The sequence below is a fragment of the Gaeumannomyces tritici genome (genome assembly GCF_000145635.1).
Source record: "Gaeumannomyces tritici R3-111a-1 unplaced genomic scaffold supercont2.8, whole genome shotgun sequence".
Classification (NCBI taxonomy): domain Eukaryota; kingdom Fungi; phylum Ascomycota; class Sordariomycetes; order Magnaporthales; family Magnaporthaceae; genus Gaeumannomyces; species Gaeumannomyces tritici.
Window position 1 is genome coordinate 247739 of NW_008804552.1, and position 17262 is coordinate 265000.

Below are 17262 nucleotides of genomic sequence, written 5' to 3' on the forward strand. Positions count from 1 at the left end.
CACGGAACCACCACCATCATCATCTTCCATCACACATGGGAAAGCCGATGGGCATGTGGGTTGAAATTAAACGGCGCCCCAGCGCAGGTCCGGGAATAGCCACGGCCGGCGTAGTACATTGAGACAGCACAATCAGGGCGGGCCCTCCTCCTCTCTAATGCTCTAATGCAAACAAGACAGGCACGGCGGGACCTCGTTGGCCAGGGGCACTCGGCGGGCGTGCAGCGTGCAATTTGGAGTGAGGTGTGCTGCTGCGGGCGGAGCTGCAGCGACAGGGGTTGTGGCGCTCTTTTTGACACGGGGCGCCGGTTGGACTGCATCGTGGGCGATTGATGGATGGGACGAAGCGAGACGCACTGGCAGGAGGCGTGCGTCGACGGAGGGGGTCGGTGCTCAAATGAGAGGCTGCTTGCTGGGCTCAACTAGGTGAGCCGGCCGCCATTTGCGGTGGCACGGTGGGAGGGAGGAGGAGGCGGTGGGCGGAAAAGGAAAGGGGATGGGAGCCAGGCTCAATGTTGCCGATTGGGCTTGGTAAGGTGGTGCCAATTCTGCTGGTTCTGCTGGTTCTCTGCTGGTTCTGCTGGTTTGATGCGCCCGATACGTGCCCTGACCACAGCGCCCGGCCTTCCCAAACGGGCAGGGTAGAGAGGCTGGGGTAGCGGGTCCGGGTTTCTGATTGGCGGAGCTACAGCCACCTCGGGCTCGACGCGCATCAAATGCCAGGCGTGTTGTATACAAGGGTCTCGTGGGCGTGATGCGGGGAGCGGGTCCCGTCATGCACACAAGTCGCGGTTCGAGAAGTTGGCTCCATCGACTCTCTGCGCCCATTAAACAGAGCCTCCCACCCTCCTTGCGAAGCTTGGAGCAAAGAAGAAGAAGAAAAAAAAACCGAACGCTTCTCCCGCCACCCGTCTCCTTCACGCTCGCTATTCCTCCCAGAGACGTGTGCGCCCGCCCGCCCTATCTGCACCTGTTTGCTGCCTGTCGCAACACCGGCTCGCCTGGCTACAGCTTCACACTCGTTTGGCCTTCCTCGTCTAGCATGCATAGTGTTGACCGCCCATCATGATGGATTCGGCCCGCATCCCCTCCCCCGACTCGTCCTTCGCGTCCGTCTCGCAGGACGCCTTCCCCCCGAACTCGGCCAGCCCAGCCGTGTCCCTCGCCGCGTCCCAGGAGCCACCAATGGCCGCCGAACGCGCAGACGCCGACATGCCGCACCCGTCAGAGGCCCCTGAAGAAACAGAGCGCCACCCCAAGGGCCGGAGGAAACGGACCGCGTATGTGCCCCAGACGTGCTGCGGGGGGAGCCGCATGCGCTGCCCTTGGATTTCCCATCTTAGGGCAGTCGACACGACGCGTCTAGCATTGACTGACATTTTTTTCGCCTGCAGCGCCAAAGATAAGGCCATCCTCGAGGCCGCCTACAGCGCCGACCCCAAGCCAGACAAGACGGCGCGTCTCGAAATTGTGAAGCGCGTCACTCTGAACGAGAAGGAGGTGCAGGTAAGGAGCTTTGAGGGCGCCGGCGCAATCAATGGCAGTCGTTTGTGCCGCGTGCTGATTTTTTCCCGTCCCCAAACAGATATGGTTTCAGAACCGTCGACAGAACGACCGCCGGAGATCGCGCCCGCTTTCACCCCAGGAAATTGCTGCTCTCCGCTATGGCGGCATGCAGATTCTCTCTTCGGATGCTGGCTCGTTCGGCCAGCACGGCGCCGGGGGCGATGTCGGCGTCGCGCCCCCACCGCACGCCGCGTCGACCACCCCCGTCGCATCGCCGGACCTCGCGCCCTGGCTGCCCGACAGACACCCGTTCTACACGGAGGCGCCGGCGCCGCCACGGTCGCCCACGAACCAGTCGCCGGGCCCCATGGCGGCCATGGGCGCACAAACGCCTGCACCGCGGCAGCATGCTTCAAACCACGCGGATTTGCTCAACAGCTCCTCTCGATTCACTCCCGGCTCGGCCACCAGCAACAGCTTCATGGCGGGCAGGTGGCACCCCGGCAGCTGCTTCTCCACTCCGGCATCCTCCTTCCGCCGCGCCTCGGGTGCCGACGATTCTTTCAAGTTTGAACCTTTTATGCCGTCGTCGTGCTCCTCGGTCGCGTCAGCCCCCATCCTGCCGCCACCCCACTCGCGACGTAACTCGCAAGTCCGCCTGTCGCTCTCGCTCGAGGGCAAGGCATCACTAGTCTCGGGCCTGAGGTCACCGTCGCCGCCTCGAAGCAGCAGCAGCCACAGCCTCTACAACCCGCACACGGAACCTATCCCCATCTCGATCCCGTCCATCCGGCGCGACAGCCTCCACCGCCGCCTGAGCACGCAGTCCATCACGCTGCCGCCCATCTCGACGCTGACTGATTCCCTTTGCGGTGATAGCAATGGCAGCAGCGGCGGGGTGGTGGTCGCGGCCGTCCCTATGGCTGCTCCTGCCCCGCTTCCCCCGCGCCTGACCCGTGGTCGCTCGCGAGACGTTCACGCGTGGGAATTTGCTGCAGACAGCGCCGAGGACCGCGAGGACGAGCTGACGCAACAGGCGAGGCACGAGGCGAGCGGGTCGGCCATTGCCGCCATCAGCCTCCTGCGAACGACCTCGGCGTCTGCCGCCGCCGCCGCCGGCGCGTCCCCTCCCGCTCTGCAAGCCAACGGCAACAAGCGCAACGCGGCTGTGCGGGGATGCTCTGTATTTGACAGGATCAGCGCAAACGGCCAGCAGTACCCCTTCAAGAGGGCCAAGCTGGGCCGTTCGTCAAGCAGCGTGGCACGGCTGCAATCATCGTCGTCGCGCCTCAACGTCGAGAGACTTGTAGAAGCGACAGACGATGAGGAAGCGTTGGCAGATGGCGGTGATGCCAAAAAGATGGAGGTGGCCAGCCTCATTGCAACTAGCGGGCACGACTCTGACAAGGAGAACTGGAGCCCCGACGAAGACAGCTCCCCGGCGGTTAGCAGGAGTCAGTCTGCTGCCCCGGCCGGTGTGGTGGGCGGCCGGATACTACCTCCGGTTATCTTTTCAGCCTCGTCCTCGCCGCGGCGGCACCCCGTCTCGTTGCACGGGGGCAACGGGCGCCGAACTGGGTTCATGGACGAGCGCCGGGGCCTACTGGGTGGCGTTCATCGGGCCTACTCGGCGCCCGGACAGCGGTCCAACAAGCGACGCGCAGGCAGGAATCCGGCGTCCATCAGCATCTTCGAGGACGACGGTGAGGAGGTGGATAGCGACGGGGACGGTAGCGGCAAGGGCAGGTTCGGGCCGCGGCGCGATGACGAGGTCGAGCGCTTCATGCGCGGCGAGGTCAGCCCGAGCAAGAAGGGCGACTTTGACTGCGTGGCCGGACTCCTGTCGCTCTCGCAGGGCAACTGGAGGTGACGGGACATGCGGTAGCGTTGGTTGTGCCTGGCCACTTCCATCGCGGCATGTTTGCTGCAGCCTAGCCTGCCTGTGTCTGGGGCCATAGTCATATTTGTCTGTCGGCCGCCTCCGCCCACGAATAATGGTGGGCTGCCTCGTCGGCACTTCCAAACGAGTGATCCGTTTGGTCAGGAGCCTGGACGTCACACAGCAGGAACACTAGCGACGACGACGCCCCAGGCCCCGCACGAGGGGCGTATAGCCAACCAGGGCACGGGGAAGGTCGATCAGCTGTATCCGCAGGACGGAGAGAGCGAGAGAGGAGCATCTGTGTACAACTATATAAATGTGGTTTATCATGAGAAGCCAAAGGGGGCAAAACATGCCTCTCAATGGCGATGATTATGGGTTGGTCGGGCGGGCAATGAACGACTGGGGCGGCGGAGGAAAGCCATGCTGTAACAGTAAAGAGATGAAAACGGGTTCATGGGAAGAGCTTTGGGTGTTTTGGAGGCGGGCTTGGGTTCCGGTCGGTGTTGAGCTTGGAGGCTGGGGATGTAAAAAACGAATATGCTACGAACTAATGCAATGCTAAATCTGATGCAGCCCACCACCGCTTGCGTTTGCAATATGTCGGTACATTTGTTCCTATCTCACTGGGCCGTCAGGGCGGCTCTAGCCCCGTCTCCCCGTCCCCTGCTTCGCCAAAGTCGGCTTCACAAACGGGTGATCTCTCTGGTGCTTGGGTCTGCTCTCGTTTCTTGGTAAGGCTGATTGCCTGAAAGCATTTAAACAGTTCGATATGTCACCTGCTCCTGAGGGCTTGTTAGCTTGTCTTGCGCCTGTGTTTGTCCGTCTTGCTGTGATGCCTGCCGGGGTGACGATAAATATCGTCTATCCCTTTTCTTCAAGGATGGTTGAATTCAACTTCACTCGCACCCGCTCGGCCTCACTCGGTCTCACCTGCACACGCACGCTTGACGCCCACAGAGCCCCTCACTTCTTCCTTGTTCGGATAATAAGCAGCATGACGGAACCTGACACTAGTCCTCGCCATGACTCTGGCCCTCTCAGGGACGCTCTCCTCCCCTTTGCTAATGGCAGCATCTGCCAAATCAAGAACCCCTACGAGGGCGGGCTAAAGTGCAAGTGCTGCACCAACTGGGTGAACGAGTACCCCGACGACGCCATGGACTTGGCCCGAGAGGGAGGCCGACGCCGCCGGCTCGTCCATAGTCGTGCGCCACAAGAAGAACCACGGCGGCGGCGGCGGCGGCGACGGCGAGGGCGGGCCGCCGCTCCGGCTCCACTCACTCCATCGTGGTGCAGAACGCGGCGCCGCTCAGGGGGACCCTCCTCCTGGACGAGGTGTTTTGAGGACTACTAGCACGACAACGACACCGCGCCGGACAGGATCGCGCTCCGCGCGCGCCCCTTCCCGCGACCTCTTACTTTGCCCGGGACCGGCCTCGGCGCCGCCCGTGCTGCGCGAGGAGAGGCCGCGGGCACCGAGACCCGCCGCCCCCCGCACGCCCGGCTGCCGCTGCTGCACGGCCTAGCACTTCGCGAACTATAGAGCCCAGGTTCACCAAGGAGAAGCGACCAGCTAAGGGCCGACCGACATCACCTCCTTCGACCCATTCTGGGGGCCCTGTCCGAGCCAGGCGCCACCGTCGTGCGCGGCGGCGGCGGCGGCGGCGGCGTCCACCGCTACCCTCCGCAGTTCTTCCGCTTCGAAGTCGTGCAGGTGCGGCCGGCTCGAGTTCGAGGCCCAAGGTCTCGTGCGTTGGCCTGGGACGGCACCGAGTTCGGGGGCCGAGACCGAGTGGGTGTGTTCCTGGACCGGTTCGACGAGCACTCGCGCCATCGCGAGCCTCGGGCTCTTCCCCCGAGGCACCTTCTACCCCGAGCTCCAGAAGGCCAGGGCGGGCACCGTCGGGCGGGCGCTCAAGTTCTGCTCCCTTGGGGGGCATCCATCATGGATCCTACCAGGGCCCCGTCAATGGTGGAGGAATCCAAACAGAATGTAAGCTCTCCCGCCACTGGTTTCCCGCATCGACTGGCTGACACACGCACTGGCCGCCCCGTCGGTCAAGTTCAATGGCTAGGTCGTGCTTGATACCGAGGGGTACTATTCCGACCCTCAGAACCGGGGCGACCGCTCAGAGCTGAAAAGCCTTGGTCGTCTCTCCCGCAGGGCCCTGGACGCTGTGAAGGACGACGACAAGCACATGGACAAACCAAGCCTAAGGCGACGCAAGCTTCTGATCCGGGCGGCCGGCGCCGGACCCAACAAGGGCCAGCGAAGCAGGGAGGCCGACAAGAGTTACTCTGCCAGAGGTATGTCGACCAGCAACAAAAAAAGAAAAAAAAAAAAAAAGCTGACACTCCCACCCCCGTCGATCATAGGGCGCTCGAGTACTACAAGGGTATCCTCATCATGGCCACCATCCGCCCCGACGCCATCGACCCGGCCTTGGAGCTGCACTATCCGGCGCTAGGGCCCGAGGCGCGCCTGGCCGTGTGGGGAGGATAATATGTCACCTGGCCTGAGAGGAGGCCGGTTCTGGCTACTTTTGGGTCATGTTGTAAGTCTGTGGATCCAGTTCGTTTTTTTCTTCTTCTGATGGATCGGGCTGGCTGCGTGCTGGTAGGTTTATAGCTCGTGGTATCGGATGTATCTCCATGCGCCTAGACAGTCGAATACCACACGCTCGTCTTGCTGATCACTGCGGATCCCCTCCCCTCCGACGACTGTGTTTCCGTCTGGACCTTGGCGGTATTAATCTACTGTGGTGCTGTACCCAAGCCCGGGTCTCGACCTGTCTTGGCTAGCCCCGGCTTCTATGAAAAAGCAAGCTCACCACATCAATGACAGAAGCAAAGCTTTCTATGGCCCGAATGCAGCGCGGACAGGTAGGCTACACATGTGATAAAGCTCGGGCTGCATCAACAAAAAGAAAAGAAATGCACGTGCGTCTGGGCCAGAGCCACGCCGACGGCCATCAGAGGACGGAATTTCCGTATATCCGTGTACTCCGGGCGGGCACAGAGTCGGAAATAGCGGAGTAATGGGAGGGGGGACCGACGTCGATTGGCTCGTCTCTCGCTTCTGCCTTGCCCTCACGTCGAGTCCTCAGGTCTGGATGGGCAGATAGGATCCAACCACCTGGCTGTGCGCCGGCGCCGTGTAAATAATGACTCAAATAATCCGCAAAACGTGACGGCATCGGGAGCTGCTGGAAAGAAGTATGACGGCGCCACCCAGCAGGTCGGACGTGTGCTCTCGCCTCAAGTCCCACCGTTTCAGGGGTGACCCCCCAAAGAAGGCGGCACTGCATGTCGGCAAGGAACACACACACACACACACACACACACGCACCCCTTGCATAAATCGGCACCCCGAGCCGGATGCCGTTACAAAGAGGCGTCGCGGATTTAATCCAAAAATGCAAAGACATGTCACAGCTATAAACAGCCAGAGACATGCACATGGACTCAGGTTGAGTGTTCAAAGACTAGGAATGCACTTCGTCAGGTTTTTTTCTGTATTCGTCGTCGAGGAAACAACGTCTGGCTAACCATGGTGTAAAATATCTTATCGAGAAAGAACAAAAACGCTGTGGGAGGGAAGTCGTCTGCTAAAAAAAAAAAAGCAAGAAGCACAGCTCCCTCTGCGCACCCGCCCAAATCGTTGACGGGGGTCGACCACGCTCACCAACTGCCAAATAAAAAAAAAAATGCTGTCCAAAACCGTCTAGATATACGGGGGAAATGCCATCATCACCCTGGGGCCGACATGCGTATTGTCTTTGGAAAAAAAAAGTATGCAATATGCCTCCCAACGACCGGATATGAAATGTTTCGTCATGAGTGCGGATCAAACAAAGGTGCTCAAGACACGGGCATGCAAGAGCAAAAGAAGAACCGCCAAGTCATGGCCTCACATCCCCAGTAGGCTCATCTGCCGCCTCAACGGGCTAGCGGCGCTGCTACCCTCCTCGCTGACGTAGCAGGCTGAGTCGGTGTCAATGTCCCACTCGGCCTGGTCGTCACCGTCGCTAGACTCGGCGCTGGACTTGTCACCAGTGTCAAAGGCCTTTTGCGTGGCGGCCCGCGTGTTCCAGCGGAGCGTGCGGGAGACCGAGTCGAACCACTCCGTATCGGTGCGCACGACTGTGGGAAAGGGGTACTGCGACGCCGTGATGGTGACGCAATCACCCTGCTTCAGCTCGACGCGGCCCTTGCCGTCAAAGGCACAGTAGGCCGTAGCGCGGCTGTTGCGCGGGACCGACACCCTGAGCAGCATCGTGTCCGACAGGACCATGGGCCTGAAGGATAGCGTGTGCGGGCAGATGGGAGTCAGGAGGATAGCGGGGATGTCTGGGTGCACCAGAGAGCCACCGGCAGAGAGGGAGTAGGCCGTTGATCCTAGAGAGAGAAAATGGGTCAGCCTATGTATCACGTGGGCGCGCGCGCTTGGCAAAAAAAGAAAAAAAAATAGAAGAAAAAAAGGGGTAGCTGCAGAAAAACAACCTACCAGTAGGGGTGGAGAAGATGCAGCCATCCGCCTGGATCACGGTGAGCAGGTCGTCGTCGCCATACAGCTCCAGCTGGGAAATGTAGGGCGACGGGCCACGGTCGATGAGGAGCTCGTTGAGCACCTCGAACTGCTCGGCCTCCTCCATGTCCTGGCCCTGGGCGCCATCACGGTAGACGGTGCAGGTAAAGCGCATGCGCAGGTTGACGCGCATGCCCTCGGAGCCGAGGACGCGGTTCAGGTGGTCCTTGAAGCGCCCGTACTCGAACGTGGTCAGGAAGCCGAGGCTGCCGAGGCTGAAGGACAGCACTGGCGGCACGATGCGCTGGAACAGCCACGAGGTGAAGAGGACGGTGCCGTCACCGCCGAGGGTCAGGACCAGGTCGAACTTCTCGGGGTGGCTCCAGCACAGGTCGGGAGACCAATAGCGCAGCATGTTGGAGAAGCGGGTGTTCTCGGCCAGGATGCCCTGTGCGTCGAAGCGCTTCGAGTTGCGCAGCTTGGCGTCGACGTAGACGTTGACGCCCAGGTCGGAGCCGTAGCGCGGGGTGCTCAGCAGCCACTGGGTCAGCTCCTTGGTCAGGAGCACGAGCTCGTTGTCACGGGCCTTGGTGACGATCATGATGTTGCGGACGGCGCGCTTGATGGGGCGCCTCTGCAGCTGCTTGGCGACCTCGCGGACGCCCGTGGCGGTCTGGACCAGGCGCGAGTGCGACATGTACTCGTCATTCTTGATCTCCTCGAGAACCTTGTCGATGTCGACGGCATCGTCAAAGCGCTGGTGGTAGAAGCAGGGGGACTGCAGGCTGGGCAGGGCCGTGGTGGGGGTGTTTGTGCGGGCGGCCAGGTCGTTGAGGGCTTCACAGAGCTTCTGGGAAGACGAGGTGTTGGGACGAGCCTCGGCCGCCGCCGCGGCGCTGCGCTGGGCCGACAGCATTCCGTTGAGAGAAAGGGCCTCGGGCTTGTTGCTGCGGGCGACCGAGGCCAGGGCCTTCATGATGGTCTGTCGGGGGACTGAGTCGACCGAGGGCGTGCTCTTACGGTGGCCGAGCGAGGCGTAGGGTTTTTGAAGGGGCAGCAGGGGCGAGGGCAAGGGCGCTAAAACGGGCACAGCGACGGGGACCGACGGGTCAGCGGCATTCTCACGGAGGGCGGATTTTGCGTCGGAGAGCGAGAGGTCGCAGCGCGAGCCCTCCTGGGTAGGCGAGCCAGAGGTGGACGTCCTGGGACGTTCCGAGTGGGCGCAATCCGGACGCTGCAGCGTGGGCAGCGGGACGGGCGGAGCGGCGGCAGCTCCTGCGTGACCAACGACAGGGTGCAGCGAGTCCGACATGGTGGTGGTGGTGGGAGTGGTGGTGACTGAGCCCGGCTCTTGGTTGCTCCGTGGCAGGGGAGGGCTGGACAGGGCGGCTGGAGCTGTGCTGGCAGCTGGCAGCTGGCAGTAGGGAGGCGTACGGAATTGTGGGTGCGACGGGCGTGTTCAGCGGGCGGCTTCAGCGCTGCTCCACCGGAAATGCAGCGGTGCAGTGCGACGCAACCTCACTGGGAGAACACGGCGCGGACACAAACAAAGCCCGAAACCAATGGCGGATTTATGGGAATACCGAGCTCGCTTTGGAATGGCGGGCTGGACTGCCGGCTTGTGTCGATTAGCTCCTGCAGTCTGTCACACCTCCAGAGTCAGCACCTCAAGTTCCGACACTCCATCCGCAGGTTCGTCACCCCGCGTGCGACCCAAGGGGGTCCTTGTCTGTGTCCCATTCCCGTTCCTGCGCTCCAATGCCACGCCGCAGACTCGGCGAGCAATGGAGCCGGCAGGAGAGGACAGGAATAAGCACCCAACAAGGAAAGCAATGAGCGCCACTCACCGTATCGGTCACGCACAAAGCGACAACTGACTCTGCCGGGATCCCGTAGACTGGAAATAGCACAGACTAGGGGCCTGTGATATCGAATCTATGCACGAGACGACTCGCAGCGACGGGCTTTTGTGTCTCGATTGGTGACGATTCTGCGTGACAATGTGGAACCCTTGCTGCAGCACCTGCAGGAGAAGGTCAGGGCGGCAGGACGGGATGCAAATCAAGGTCGCGGAGGGGTATCTCGGGCCAGAAGGTCGGTTCCTCGCTGGTCTGTCGTTGAGCTGACGGAGAGGGAGAGAGGGAAAAAAAAAAGAAGCAACGAAAAACGCAAGCGACGCCTGGTCTATAAATGGTATCGAGAAGCAGCGAAAACAGCGGGTATTAAAAAGACGATAAGTCAATGTGAGGTCTTGTCCAAAGAACCACAACCAAGAAGAACAGAAGAAACAAGCTCCCCTCTCAAGAGAGCAGACGGAAACGATTGGAGAGATCGGTAGATGGGATTATGAGTGACGGGATGCAACCACACGGACGAGATCAGGCAACCGCTAGAACTACCAGAGCTCCACCGTGAGGTCGCGAGGAGGAGGAGGTGAGAGGGGAACAAAAACAGAAAAAGAAAGAAAAAAAGAAGGACGACGATGATGCGTTTGGGTTGGGCCTACGAGGAGAAGACTGGAGACCAAAGGGAGAGCAAAAGGGGCCATCACGAGCATCCCGACCCAGACGTTTTAATATTTTCCCTCGCCGACGACTTTCCCAGACAAGCAGCAGCCGGCAGCAGGGGGGGCTCGTTTTCTTGCGGCTGCGAACGCCTGCTGCTTGCTGCAACCTGCGGCAGGCTTTCCTGCTGTGCGTGCCGGGTAGGTATGTTGCTTGTGCAGCACAGCAGCAAGAAGGGGGAAAAGCCCACCGTCGCCGCAAGTGGGGCCCACATACCCCTATTCCGGCAGGCCTGCCCTGAGAACTGGGACTGGGGGAGGCGAGGGTCTGGTCCAGCTGCGGCGCACGCACGCATCGCAACGCACGCACCACGGGTTGGCGGTAGGGTTGCGTTGCAGCCCAGGATCACAATAACAACAACCCCCACATCCCATGAATGTGGATATGCCCGTTGTTTCCAATCCACGTTCCCACCAACCCTTTTCTGGAGCCCTTCCTTTTTGATGAAAAGACCCGGCCGGGGGGTGTGCGTGTGTGCAGTGTACCGGATCTACAGCGGCCGTGGGGGACATCGTTTGTGTGCCTGCTACATGGCTGGGCTGTGTGTGGTTTGTGTTTGTGTCTTGTCCCTGTGCCACGATTCCCACCCCTTCTTTTTTGCCGCCGCCGCCGCCGCTGGAAAGGCGGGCGGGAGCATCACGGCCCCAGCGAACTGCCTGTCTCCAGATAAACGGGACTTGTGTTGATGTTGTTGTTGGCCGGGGCGTGGGCTCTTTTGCATTGACATCACGGCTTGGCCATATCCTATTCGGGCCTGGCTGCGGCGGCTCTGCTGGTGCTGAGTTCTGCAATTGGCAGCGGCAGCACGCGCCCGTGATAGCAGCATGTGCGCTATCAAGCCACACTGGAAGATGTTTTGATATACAGACGCCACCAACGGACATTCCATCCTTCAAGTAACTCGACCCGAGCATCGAAACAGCCATCTCGACCAACGACGGCCACCTGCAGCAGCCCCGGGCTGGGATGCAGACCTCGGGCGGGCGCTTTGGAACTTTGGGCACTGGGCGTTAGCAGGAAGGGATACCACGCTGTCATCTGTACTTTGCTTGGCATCACGCACGTCCTGGGGACTGATCGGCGGCACCGACCAGTGCAGCGCAGCACTGGCCTGTGCAGAGGTGCATGGCACAGGCCTCGAGGCCCTGATGTATCTGTGGAGTACCTAAACTGCCAGGCTGACAAGGCTCTCGTTGCTGAACCCTCTCAGGCTGGCCTCGCGCCATACAAAACACTGTACTGGCGGCCAGAAAGCCCTTGCACTGGAGTCTCGAGGCCGTTGCAACAGACCCCGGTCAGCCACCCTCAAACCCCTCTTTTTTCGACTATTCCAGTAAAGATCAAGCCAAGATCAAGCCAAGATCAAGCCGGCCCACAGAGATACATGTCGTAAACCCCTGTCAGGCCTGCACAACTCGCACCGATCGGTGCGAAGCGTTGTACTTCCTCTGGGTGGGGTTTCCCTTACCAAATAAAGCTAGATCCTTCAATAAAATCATTTTTAGGGTGATCCGGGCGCCCTTGCTGCAGATTTCGTCGGTGCCGCCGATCAGGCCCCTGGAGGATACACGACCTGCAGCAGATCTCTTCCTCCTTCCCTTCTCTTGTCTGGCCCCCGTCCGTCGGGTTTCCACTTCCAGCCTCGAGACATGGCTGGTTCGGCACGTTGCTAAATTTGCGCTCCCCCCTCCCCTTCTTTCCTAACGTAGGCACTATATCCCGCGCGGATGCTAAGACGCGATAAAGCTGCGGAAGCCAAGCCGTCGAGCAAATCTCGTCCATGGAGGCAGAGCCACAACGTGGAGGGTTTGCAGCCCTGATCCAGCGCCCGAAAAACTCATGGCTTGCTCCTGGTTGGCGCATGGAGACGCCACCGACCCCAGGATTGTATCTCGAAGCCGCCGGGAATTGACGCTGCTGCTGCTGCCGCCCATCTCCAATGATCGAGCCAAGAAACAATGGACATATAGCGAGATTCGACCCAAGGCGATACGGTCTGGATCTGTTCCAGGGGACCTATGCTTGTTTTCCCTGCAGTCTGGGCTTCTCCCCCCCCTCCCCTGCTCCTCTTTCTTTCTTCGGGCCCCGCGGCTTCGCTGGTTGGACCGTCATCTCACCCCGGAGGTTCCAAATCGGGAATCGCGCCACAGCTTTCTTTGTGCGACTGGCGCCGTCCCTCTCCATCTGATTCCCCAACTGTCGCGGCTTTCCCGATCAATGACCAATGGCTAGGGGGCTCCGCCAGCACCTACCGCTCTTTCGCTCCGGACAGTGCTGGCTGGTTGGCCGGCTGGTTGGCTGGCGGGCCTAGCAGGAAGCCCACAAAAACGTGGCTCTCGCATAATAGCATTAGAAGGGGGTGCCGATGTTTCCATGCCGTGCCGGATAGGCGAGAGAGGGAAAGGGGATAAAAGAGAACAGTCTGGTGTTTGCCCGCCTTCCAGAAGCGATCCCCTCCTGCATGAGAAACAAGAGCGGACCGTAAACACAGTATACCAGCACAGCTCTTGTCTTCTTGGGGGCCTTTTTGCCGCACCGTGCCTGTGTGCGATTGATCCGCCTGCCCTGCAGCGCCGTTTGACCCGTGCAGATCACACGCCGTGCGCCCAATTCTGGACACTGCCGGCCTCACAGATTGGAACAAGGCCAGCGCCTTCCATCCATGTGCCATGTGCATCCCGTTGACAATCGGTACCCGCGCGCTATCGTGGCCACGGAGCAGTGTTGCCAAGACTTATCATCTGTGCCGTTGGGAGCGTGGGAGCCTCGTCAATAAATCCGTTGGCGCCGTGGCTACCCAGGCACAACTAGCGTCAGATATGTCTGTGCCAAATTAGAGCTCATGCGCATGCTGGCCACTTTGGTGCCGAAAGCTACAGCGCTAAGATAGAGCCGTCCGAGAGGCGAGATCCTGTCCCCCGGGATATCTCGCCTGGGGAGTTTTTGGCCGAGGACCGCCACACCGAGACAGAAGGATCGGGTACGACGGCGGACCAGCTGCCTCGACAACAATTGATATGCGACCAAAATACGCCCCCTTGCAACCCATCCCCACAGAGCCGTCGTCTTATTCGCTATTCCGGGCGACGAGACGGACGGCTAAGCCGTCCGGATTTGGATGGGTCGCAGGCAGGGAACAGGGTGAAACATGGTCGACGCCGCAACCCTCGAATTTGACAGCCTAGACGCCCGTGCCTCGGATCCACACCTGTTTGAGTGGGAGTGGGATGCTGGCAGTAAGCAAAGGGGTAAATCTCGGTGACTGCAAGCCCCCCAGCGGCTGGGGAAACTGCTCCTGAAGGGGAATGAAGGGTGTCCAAGTTGCGTGAGAGTCCGCCACAGGCCCCAAGGGGTCCATTGTTCCGTGGAGTTGTGGCCATTCGTTCACTTTCCGCCAACCATCCCCATCCGCTTCCCTTGCCTCCCAGCCTCCCCGTCCTTCCTAGCCGCCCGTGTCCACCTCTCGCCGTCCGTCTCCATCGATGCTCGGGATCGTCGCTCACAGGCTGATAAGGTCGGTCGGTCGGTCGGTCGGGTCGGGTGTCGGCAGGCCATAGTGTGCGTAGGATTCCGAGGCAAACAGCGCGCCAGGAGCCGCGCGGGGAGTTGGTTCGTTATGCCTCCACGTCTCGCGAAACAACTGCCTCATGGCATCCACGGTTGCCCGTGGGCCGCCCTTCGCATGCAGATCACGTCCATCAGTTCTTCCAATCGAGGTCGGCCGAGACCTTGGCCTCGACGGTGGACCGGATGAATTGCCGCATGTCGGGGCCGCTCCCTGCAGTGGCGTCGTTATCGGGATGGTCGTCCATCGCGACGGGGGCCCTGTTAGGCTCGCAACAGATCTCCTGCGCCTTGGCATAGACATCAGCCCATTCTTGCATTGTGAACGGGCCCTCGCTCTCCGCCAGGAGGAGCCTGTCGCCGGACGTGAAGGCGAACACGTGCAGGGATCGGGCCTTCTCGGCCTCCCTGGGCCACGGGTCCACCACTAGCTGGCTCTTGTTGCCTCCGCCCGGCGCCGCCGCCACAGCCACGACGGTTGATGTGGCGGTTGTCCTGAGCGGGACTGCTGCCGAGAGCAGAGCCAAAACAGCGGCCTGCAGCAGGGCCGGCACAATTGGCAAGTTCTGGGGGGTAAAAGGCGGTAGGACATTCGTCAACGAAGGCAAGTCACAAAACGCCGAGGCAGTTGCTATCTGAAGTGTAAAGGGGACTGTTGCACAAGCAAGGAATCTTCAACGAGGTGATGATCAATGTGAAGCAAAGAAGGAAAACGGCCAAGGAAGGGAGGAGGTGCTGTCTCTTACCAGGCGAGCCTGAACGAGCTTAGTGCTCACATAGTCATTCTCGGGGGATGCTGTTACCTGCAGCACAATCTGGACGAGTCCGCGAGGAAAGTTTTTGACCAGAATGAGCTGGCGCAGTGATGACTGTAGAATCGTCTCGAGATGGCGCTCCCGGGTGCCTGTGTTATATACAAGAAACAAGAAGGGAGCCGGACTGGTGAGTTAACAGCGCCTAAGCCGACGACGGTAGGGAAATCATATCGTTCGATGTGATGTCGGGAAGGCCCGCGTACCTCCAACCCCTGCCGCCGGTCGTACGATGACATCGACGAGGGCTTCATAGGGGTCCTCGTCCCGCCGTTGCGCCTCGATGGGCCCATTGACCGAGGCTGTGACGGTATAGCCTGCGTGCGAGTAGGTGGCTGAGCCGTCTGCTCGCGGCAGGTGTGATAGCAGCGCGGCCGGTTCCGATCTGGAAGGCATCGTGAGTGAAGTTTTGATCAACGCTGCTCTAGAAGGTGAAAGGTCCCCGTGCGAATATTTTTGAGCTTTCGTTTTTGAGGCTCTGCGGGAGCCGCGCTGCTGGGTGGGTGCGCTGCATGCGCGACGGTGGGCGCGACCGCACCAACCAGGACTCTAGAATTGCTGACTAACGGCCTCTTGGCAGTTGGCCCCCGCTTCTAGCGCTCCTTTCAGGCCTAGGTAGCTAGCGGCGGCAAGGACTCCTCACATGGCATCATTGCTGGGGCCCATCAGTCGATTTCCAGAAACCTGAGACCGCACACGCCGACTTCGCTTGCCACCCTCCATCTCAACCTAGCCGCCTATCTAAAGTTCCAAGATTGCAGCCCCTCGCTGCCCTGCCCGACCCCATAGCTGAGCTCTCAAGATGGCTTCCGATACAGCCGCCGCTTCTGCCAGCATCCCGAACCTGAAGGACAGACTGCCCAAGCTCGAGCCCAGGCGGAGGCGACCGCCGCCCTCGAGCCAGCCCCCGCCTCCGCAAACACCCACGCTCCCGCCCCCGTCAGGCGTCGACGCTCCCAGCCGGCCGCCTTTCTGTGTCCCGAAGAGGCGGATCCTGTCCAAGCGCGACCACGAGCTGTTCCTCGCATCGCCGACCCACGACCTCATCCTCGCCTTCGTCTTTGGCCTCTCCGACGCCGTCTGCGGCACGCCCATCTCGGGCATCAAGGATGTGGACCTGAGCCCCGCCGTCCGAGCCATCGTCGGCTTCATGGACGAGGCCGAGGAGCTGGTGGGGCAGTCGCCCCCGGACGACCAGGGCGGCTCCAGGTTCGGCAACAAGCGGTTCCGCGACTTTCTGGACAAGGTCCGGGCCCGGGCGCCCGGGTGGCATCGCCAGCTGCTCTCGGGCGTGGAGAGGGCAGGGGGGGCCGGCGCTCAGGGAGGGGAGGGCGACGGGGTGGGCGCGGGCGCCGAGGCGACAGCTTACCTGTGCCAGGCGTTCGGCAACCGGGCGCGCATCGACTACGGCTCCGGGCACGAGCTCAACTTCGCCATGTGGCTGCTCTGCCTGTACCAGCTCGGCGTCGTGGCGCCGACCGACTTCGGCGCGCTCGTGCTGCGCGTCTTTGTGCGGTACCTGGGCGTCATGCGCCTGGTGCAGTCGACCTACTACCTCGAGCCCGCGGGCTCGCACGGCGTCTGGGGGCTGGACGACTACCAGTTCCTGCCCTTCCTGTTCGGCGCCTCGCAGCTGCTGCACCACCCCTACATCACGCCGCGCGCCATCCACCAGCAGCTGACCATCGAGGAGGCCGCGGCCGACTACATGTACCTGGACCAGGTCGCCTTCGTCAACAGCACCAAGACGGTCCGCGGCCTGCGCTGGCACAGCCCCATGCTCGACGATATCTCGGCCGCCCGTGACTGGTCAAAGGTCGAGGGCGGCATGCGTCGCATGTTCGTGGCCGAGGTCCTGGGCAAGCTGCCCCTCATGCAGCACTTTCTCTTTGGCAGCCTCATCCCCGCGGCCGACGGCATGACGGAGCCGACAGAGGACCAGTCCGGCGCGGCGGCGGGCGACGAGGACGAGGTGCCCGAGGGCGACGCCGGCCGCGTCGACGTCTTCACCGAGGGTGGCGTCAGGCACATGCACCAGCAGAACGGCTGGGGCGAGTGCTGCGGCATCAAGGTGCCCAGCAGCGTGGCGGCCGCCGCCGAGATGAAGAAGAGGGGTCTCGGTGGGGAAGGCCTGAGGAGGATCCCTTTTGACTGATTACTCGAGTTCCTTTTCGCTTGCACCCTGGCTTTTCTGGCCAAGATACCCCTCTTCTACAAACAGGCCATCAAACCGTCTTCAGCACGCAAGAGCGTGTACGATAAAACAAGATTGAAAGGCTAGATGAAATAATTATGTATTAATGCCATCTGTGTCCATGACGGCCTCCGATTGAGAGGCGTATGGTGAAAGGAGAGAAGCAAGAAAAGGAATCAAAAACTGAACCAAAGAACGTCTAGGGGGGG

General features: G+C 61.0%; 5 protein-coding genes across 5 annotated transcripts; 3 read left to right on the forward strand and 2 right to left on the reverse strand.

Annotated features, from left to right (window-relative positions):
- The first annotated feature begins 771 nt into the window (after positions 1-771).
- On the forward strand, positions 772-4003 carry GGTG_12202 (hypothetical protein). The gene is made up of 3 exons (XM_009230097.1): positions 772-1280; positions 1395-1506; positions 1586-4003. Exons 1-3 carry the CDS (start codon positions 1066-1068, stop codon positions 3374-3376), a joined length of 2118 nt encoding a protein of 705 aa, XP_009228361.1. The 5' UTR covers positions 772-1065; the 3' UTR covers positions 3377-4003.
- A 268-nt stretch (positions 4004-4271) lies between these two features.
- GGTG_12203 (hypothetical protein) lies at positions 4272-5895 on the forward strand (the record flags this gene model as incomplete). The annotated part of the gene is made up of 5 exons (XM_009230098.1): positions 4272-4507; positions 4566-4839; positions 4935-5384; positions 5506-5698; positions 5768-5895. The coding sequence occupies 5 exons, from the start codon at positions 4272-4274 to the stop codon at positions 5857-5859; spliced, it is 1245 nt and encodes a 414-aa protein (XP_009228362.1). The 3' UTR covers positions 5860-5895.
- A 966-nt stretch (positions 5896-6861) lies between these two features.
- On the reverse strand, positions 6862-10529 carry GGTG_12204 (hypothetical protein). The gene is made up of 3 exons (XM_009230099.1): positions 9767-10529; positions 7899-9561; positions 6862-7789 (listed from the first exon to the last, which is right to left on the reverse strand). The coding sequence occupies exons 2-3, from the start codon at positions 9229-9231 to the stop codon at positions 7302-7304; spliced, it is 1821 nt and encodes a 606-aa protein (XP_009228363.1). The 5' UTR covers positions 9232-9561; positions 9767-10529; the 3' UTR covers positions 6862-7301.
- Positions 10530-11456: 927 nt separating this feature from the next.
- On the reverse strand, positions 11457-15342 carry GGTG_12205 (hypothetical protein). The gene is made up of 3 exons (XM_009230100.1): positions 15066-15342; positions 14794-14951; positions 11457-14613 (listed from the first exon to the last, which is right to left on the reverse strand). Exons 1-3 carry the CDS (start codon positions 15253-15255, stop codon positions 14182-14184), a joined length of 780 nt encoding a protein of 259 aa, XP_009228364.1. The 5' UTR covers positions 15256-15342; the 3' UTR covers positions 11457-14181.
- A 319-nt stretch (positions 15343-15661) lies between these two features.
- Positions 15662-17014, forward strand: GGTG_12206 (serine/threonine-protein phosphatase 2A activator 2; the record flags this gene model as incomplete). The annotated part of the gene is made up of 1 exon (XM_009230101.1): positions 15662-17014. One exon carries the CDS (start codon positions 15662-15664, stop codon positions 17012-17014), a length of 1353 nt encoding a protein of 450 aa, XP_009228365.1.
- Positions 17015-17262: the final 248 nt, after the last annotated feature.

What these genes read in the sequence shown, in the direction of transcription:
- GGTG_12204 (XM_009230099.1), bottom strand. Translation starts at nt 9,231, where the DNA reads ATGTCGGACTCGCTGCACCCTGTCGTTGGTCACGCAGGAGCTGCCGCC. An exon ending in CATCTTCTCCACCCCTACTG is followed by an intron (nt 7,790 to 7,898) that starts GTAGGTTGTTTT and finishes TTCTCTCTCTAG; the next exon opens with GATCAACGGCCTACTCCCTC.
- GGTG_12205 (XM_009230100.1), bottom strand. Translation starts at nt 15,255, where the DNA reads ATGCCTTCCAGATCGGAACCGGCCGCGCTGCTATCACACCTGCCGCGA. An exon ending in ACCGGCGGCAGGGGTTGGAG is followed by an intron (nt 14,952 to 15,065) that starts GTACGCGGGCCT and finishes TATATAACACAG; the next exon opens with GCACCCGGGAGCGCCATCTC. An exon ending in AGCTCGTTCAGGCTCGCCTG is followed by an intron (nt 14,614 to 14,793) that starts GTAAGAGACAGC and finishes TTTACCCCCCAG; the next exon opens with AACTTGCCAATTGTGCCGGC.
- GGTG_12202 (XM_009230097.1), top strand. Translation starts at nt 1,066, where the DNA reads ATGATGGATTCGGCCCGCATCCCCTCCCCCGACTCGTCCTTCGCGTCC. An exon ending in GGCCGGAGGAAACGGACCGC is followed by an intron (nt 1,281 to 1,394) that starts GTATGTGCCCCA and finishes TTTCGCCTGCAG; the next exon opens with CGCCAAAGATAAGGCCATCC. An exon ending in TGAACGAGAAGGAGGTGCAG is followed by an intron (nt 1,507 to 1,585) that starts GTAAGGAGCTTT and finishes GTCCCCAAACAG; the next exon opens with ATATGGTTTCAGAACCGTCG.